Genomic DNA, 6,589 nt, shown 5'->3' with positions numbered 1-6,589 from the left:
TACAGGCTTCTCTAGATTTTTCTTTTAAACTACAATTATAATAGTTAGAATAAAAGAAGAGGGGACAGCAATCCTACTAGTGATTGTAATGTAAACTTGTATTTATACTCACATACTCGGACTTATGTATGTACTTTTTCGACTGTAAAACCACTATAACATTAGAATAAGGGCAGTAAAAATGAAAAGAATGTGGTATTGTGTCAGTAAAGTTATTGATATGTTTGTCAGAAGGAGGTTTTGGATTTGCAAAGATCTGAACCACTTTTGACTAGAGCCAAGTTGTGATGGCTAGACGACTGGGTCAGAGCATCTACAAAACAGGCTGGTCTTGTGGGGCGGTCCTGGTATGCAGAGCTAAGTACTTACCAAAAGTGGTCCAAGGAAGAACAACAGGTGAACTGGTGGCAAGATCATGGGCACCCAAGGGTTACTGATGCACATAGGGAGCGAGGGTAGCCCATGTCCACAGAAGAGCTGCTGTAGAAAAAGCTTGCTAGGTCTTGTAAAGTCCATACCTCGACTTTGGGGCCATGGGAATCTCCATAATAATATATGTAAAAAGAGCTATCTATATTGTTTGGAAGTAACAATATGCTCATGCTCTCCAAATAAAAGACATTAATAGGCAATTTTGTTCTAATTTGGGGGTTGGACATTTTATAATGAGCTGCCCCAGAACAACCATAAAAAGTTAAAAGGAGGCAGCCATTATGAGCTGTTACAGACTGTGAAAGGCGAAGGGTTCATTGGTAATGGGGCCGGTTACTGAGGGACACTTATGAGAGGGCTTATCTCAATGTGTGGTGTGTGTGTGTGTGTGTGTTGGTAGGGGGCCTACTAAGAGGGACTTTGGGGACCTGACACCTTTGCTAGACACTAGGAAATTGGGTCAGTGTGCTTGGCAGTACGACTGTTGTATGTGTGTGAACAGTGTGTATGTTCACTGAAAGAAAGAAAAGAAAAAAGAAAAAAAAGTGAGATCCGGCCAAAACAGCTGAGAATGCAACAAGGTGGCAAGAGCAGAGAGTAATAAGATCAACCTTATAAAAGCAAGAGAGCTCACACACACACACACACACACGCGCACACACACGCACACAAGCTTATTTGTGTACAGCTTATGTAGTGTGTGTGGTTTACACATGCTGGACACTATATGGACAAGTATTTTGTATATCTGCTCATTAAGCATGTCCTGCTTCTGTTGGAGTAACTGACTCTACTGTCCAGGGAAGGCTTTTGGAAGCATTGCTGTGATTATTTGATTGCATTCAGCGACAAGAGCATTTTTTATTTATTTTATTATTTAATATACATTTTATTAACTGATCCTATTTTTCCATGTCTGGCATATCATTCACCAACAAACAGCAGATTCTTTGCGAAAAGTATGAACAATTTTAATCAAAGCTGCCAAAACCATTAAAGTTGAAATGCAATTAATAAATAACTAAGAAAAATTCATAAATATGTAACCTATATTTAAACACAAGTCAACTCTGTGATAAGAAATTCACTGGCAACTAAAAACAGAACAGAAGCAGAGCTGAGTTTGGTAGCAGAGTATAGGTGAAAGGGGGCTTAAAAGAAGAGAGAGGAAAAAAAGCAGGAACTGGTGCGATCCAGTCTGCTCCTACGGTTGCCCCCGGATACGGCTGGCAAGGATGGAGAAGCTGCTGCAGTCCGGTTACCATGGCGATGGGCTGCAGCTCAGAGAAATAGAAAAAGAGAGATAGATGGACAGAAATGGGGAGAAGGAACAAGAAAGGCATGAACAGAACAAGACAGAGCAAAAATAGAACTGAGATATTTCAGAAGAACGGAAGATGAGCACACAGTGGAACAGACAGAGGGAGAAATGTAGGGGGTCAAGGAGAGGTGTGTGGAGCAGCATGGGGGAGGATGAGTTCATACATGGAGCCCCACGATCGACCTTTAGATACAGAAACCTTCAGAGGCACCTGTACACAAAGAAGCACCATGAGACCACTGTTACTCATTATTATTCATTAAAGTCCAGTCAAATGGTGCAGTATAAGTTATATAACACAGTAGATTGGATAATTGAATTTGGTTTTTTTTTTTAGATAAAACAGTGTATTTTATGTTGTATATGTATTACCTAAAAACCTGTAAACCTGTATTTTCTACCAAAAAATCTAATAAAAACGATTTAGTGCCAACGGCCTATCTTAGTTACTCACAGTTAGGCTGACTCTAAGACAGTCAATGTGCTGAAGAGACTCCATTGTTTTCTTCACCAACACTGTTTCAAACAGAAAAGCAGACACATACAATCATCATCATAAGACAATGTCCCAGAGATACACGCTTTGCCCACTCTAAACAAACAGGAAGAAGCGTGTTTAGTGCTCACCCGCAAAGTCCTCCACCTGAGAGTCCTCTACCTCAAAAAGCAGCTCATCATGGATCTGAGCGACCAGCCTGACCACATATAGTGAAACACACTGCTCAGTTCAGTTCAGTTCAAATCAGTTGCCCCTTATACAGATTCCATAGAGAACAGTCAATGAATTGGTCGCCTTAGACGCTGGAGAAGGTACAGTCATGTGAAAGTCAGGACGCCCCATGACAAGCTTTTTCTTATTTAACACATTTAAACAGATCATCGATCGATCGATGAACAATACTGTGAGATAGAGGTGCCATAACTAAATACTAAGAAATGGCAAATAATTTTTAAAATGTAAACAAATGCAATTTTCTTGTGAGGAAATATTTAAAAACAGACAGATCAGAACTACTCGTTGTAGTAGTTGGGCACACACAAAATGTAGGGCACAGGGGCACAGCTGCACCCTTCTGCTTGCCTAATAATATTACTAGTTAATATTAATGTTAATGATAATGTTAGTAATAACATAACTATTGTTATTATATTAGTAATATTACGGTCACACACAAGCATAAAACATTTCCTGTAAAACTACACATGGAATTGTGATTTTTGTCTTTTCTCATCAATTTTTCTTAGCTAGATAACACATACATTTAAAAGGACTAGCTTACTGTTATTTTGGCAAGATCACAGTGCTCCTTTTAGAAGCTATGCCTCTTTTACCAGCTAGCATAAATAAAGTCAATGCTAAAATAAATGATGCCTATGGGAGTTTGATTAATGCCTTTGTCTCAGTGGCCTAATATGTAATTTTGGTAGGTTATACAGTTATAAGTGTCTATTATCCAAAACAATAAACAATATTATTTTTTATTTATTTTATTATTTAATATACATTTTATTAACTGATCCTATTTTTCCATGTCTGGCATATCATTCACCAACAAACAGCAGATTCTTTACGAAAAGTATGAACAATTTTAATCAAAGCTGCCAAAACCATTAAAGTTGAAATGCAATTAATAAATAAATACCTAATAAATAACTTTGAAAAATTCATAAATATGTAACCTATATTTAAACACAAGTCAACTCTGTGATAAGAAATTCACTGGCAACTAAAAACAGAACAGAAGCAGAGCTGAGTTTGGTAGCAGAGTATAGGTGAAAGGGGGCTTTTAGAAACTATGCCTCTTTTACCAGCTAGCATAAATAAAGTCAATGCTAACATAAATGATGCCTATGGGAGTTTAATTAATGCCTTTGTCTCAGTGGCCTAATATGTAATTTTGGTAGGTTATACAGTTATAAGTGTCTATTATCCAAAACATACATCTATGAGCTATCATCATACCTTGTCTGTTGCGTGCCTGAACTGGCTCTGACTGCTAGTTTTACAGGTTTGGAAAGACATTTGGGGCATTATGGGAAATGTAGTGCCTACCGTGAATTTGCGTTGCGTGTGCTGCAGTTCCAGTTTTAAGAAACTGACTTGACCACCATGAGTTTAGTAAGGTACAGCAGAAATCATGCCTAATGACACCACTGATGTGTTCCCTTGTGGTTTAAATATCTGTCTCATTTTCTAATGGAGCCATTAAAGGAATGCGAGAACCATCTATTGTTCCACCGTGTTTTAGAACCTCCTCTAGAAATTCCTCTAAACTGTTCACAGTCTCCCGGAGCAGGACGTTTATAGGAAGTAAAATGAAAATGATGTAAACGCTGGTGTGCTTTTTACACAAGAAAGTCACACTGGTCACACTGGAGGTGCATTTTAATAACAAATGTAAACAGATTACAGTCAAAGTAGATCCAAATACTATATGGATACAACATGCAGGTTAATGCCAGGTGTAAACAGGCCCACAGGTTGGTTTACTCTAGATTTTTTGTGAGTAGTGTCAAAAAGTGGTTTTATTGTTTTGTTGGTGTTTAGTTATATTACCTCCATCTCTCAATATTGTTCAAATGAAGATCAAATATCCATGTTTTTTCGTTATATGTAAAAGACAAAAGAGGTCTCCTAATATTTCCACATGCCTGTACATGTATAGTTATTTTGGTTTACAATACAATTAAATGTAATGCAATTATAATAATAACCCCATAATGCCTCATTAATAATCTTCAACAGACGACCCTTCAAAAGGAACATGCATCTTAAGTCACCTTTACAAAATCATATTTACACCAAGTGAGGTAAACATAATAAAGAAAAATATCTAAAAGGCAATACAACTGATTGAATTAGACCACTGATATCAATTCAAAATCCAATAACTGGACTGTGGCCACGGTGCCAACCAGATTGCAACTATAAATATGATGAGATCAAAGGGTCCTGCAGTGCACTCAGCTTGGGAAGCAGCTCTGTGGGTCATGAATAAGATGTTGAAAGCCATCTAACGCAGACACAGTGTCTGAGGGTGCTCCGGGAGGGAGGGTGCGAGTGATGGAAGAAATGATGTTAAGAAAATGAATTTGATCTCGCAGGCTACGCTGCTCTTAATTGAGCGGTTCACATTGAGGGGTGAAAGAGAAAGTGGAGACATGGGTAGTGGGAGCACAGAACAGATGCTTTGGCTAACAATAAAAGAAAGGGAGGATGGAGATGTAGAGTGGGAGGTAAAAGGCAGATAGCCTTTTAACTCTCCTACACTGGGTTGGGAGTCAGCTTGAGCTAAATATAACAAAGTACAGACTGACAGCATGATAAATGGATGGATAGATGGGCCTGGAGTGAATGGAAAGGCAGATGGGTAGATAGGAAGATAAAGTATAATGATAAATAATTAGATAAGTGATTGGCTGATGGATCGGATGGATAAATCGTAGGATGGCAGGTCTTACCGGGCAGTGAGAGTGGCAGAAGAAGACACGTGTGAGCAGATTTGTATCATGGCCATCTTACAGAGGTCGGCAGCAGAACCTGAGTAACACAAGAACATGCAACATGAATATGCAGACACAATCATTTGGTGAGGAACAGTTACTACTGCTACTAATGCTGCTATTAATACTAATAAACTTTAGTAATACAGCACCTTAGATTATGGAGCACTGCTGTGAGGATTTGATTAAAAAAAGGTAAAGGATAAAGGTGCACGTATTCGTCACTGTACAGTGTGGACTGTACAGCGAAATGTGTCCTCCGCATTTAACCCATCTGGTAGTGAACACACACTCACACACGTGTTAGGGGCAGTGAGTACACACACACACCCAGAGCGGTGGGCAGCCAACTCCAGCGCCCGGGGAGCAGAGAGGGTTAAGGGCCTTGCTCAAGGGCCCAACAGTGGCAGCTTGCCGAGCCCGGGAATCGAACCCACAACCCTGTTATCGATATCCCGGCGCTCTAACCGCTGAGATTACATTCCGCGACAAGAGCATCAGTGAGGTCAGGAAGTTGGATGATCACCACCCAACCTCATTCCCAACTCCACAACCCATCCCAAAAGAATTCAATGGAGCACCATCAGTTCCACTGCTCCACAACCTGTCTCAGTACAGACACGCACACTGGATGTCATTGTTACCTATTGTATACCCTCTGCTCAGCCACCAGCCACTGGGCCAACAAGCACACCCTGCTACTTATATGGCCTAATACGGCTTGGCCACTCAGCTAACTCGCCATCTTGGCTATGAAAGCAATAGCTTGTATTAATGTCAATGAATCTTGGATCCTATTGTTTCTTTCCTGCTCTACATGCCCGACAGCTATTTTTTTTTTCTACCACGGATGCAATGTCAGCCAGTGCCAGCCTGCATTGCAATGGAGTGATGTGGGGAGAAAGTGCCATCTACCCACCCTGAACAGAGCAAGGCCAAATTGTGCTCTCTCAGGGCCCTGGCTGCCAATAGCTATCAGCATGACCGGGATTTGTACTAGGGATCCTCTGGTCATAGTTATGACTTATTCCGCTGGACCACTCAGGGTACTAACACCCTTTCTGATGGTAGTACACAATGACCCAGAACACCCAGAAACCAGATGACAACCATGATTTATGCCCATCCTGCACTGGCCTGGAATATTTTTTGCAAAGCTCTGGCTGATCTGTGCATGCATTGTGTGATGTCAACGCTGGCCCAGGACACTGAATTTTTGGAGTGGGCGGCTGTCATTAAAAATGGGGCTTCCTCTTGCTCTGCCTGTGTTGGTTCTCCAGTCTCCAGGTTGGAATAATTCTTATGTGATGTTAAGATTTAACCCAACAGCCT

General features: G+C 40.4%; 1 protein-coding gene across 1 annotated transcript in view; it reads right to left on the bottom strand.

Moving 5' to 3' along the window:
* Nucleotides 1–1,340: 1,340 nt before the first annotated feature.
* poln (polymerase (DNA directed) nu) overlaps nt 1,341–6,589 on the bottom strand; it is a 68,097-nt gene continuing 62,848 nt past the window's right edge. Inside the window, exons 20-23 of the mRNA XM_072688050.1 lie at nt 5,216–5,294; nt 2,381–2,448; nt 2,208–2,269; nt 1,341–1,964 (exon numbers count right to left, since the gene is read on the bottom strand). Of these exons, the coding sequence (XP_072544151.1) occupies nt 1,872–1,964; nt 2,208–2,269; nt 2,381–2,448; nt 5,216–5,294 (302 nt within the window). The 3' untranslated portion in view covers nt 1,341–1,871. The remainder of the gene's footprint in view (nt 1,965–2,207; nt 2,270–2,380; nt 2,449–5,215; nt 5,295–6,589) is intronic.

Source organism: Salminus brasiliensis, chromosome 9 (assembly GCF_030463535.1).
Source record: "Salminus brasiliensis chromosome 9, fSalBra1.hap2, whole genome shotgun sequence".
In the NCBI taxonomy this organism is placed as follows: domain Eukaryota; kingdom Metazoa; phylum Chordata; class Actinopteri; order Characiformes; family Bryconidae; genus Salminus; species Salminus brasiliensis.
Note: the sequence above shows the minus strand (reverse complement) of the source record. Positions and strands in the feature narration are given on the sequence as shown.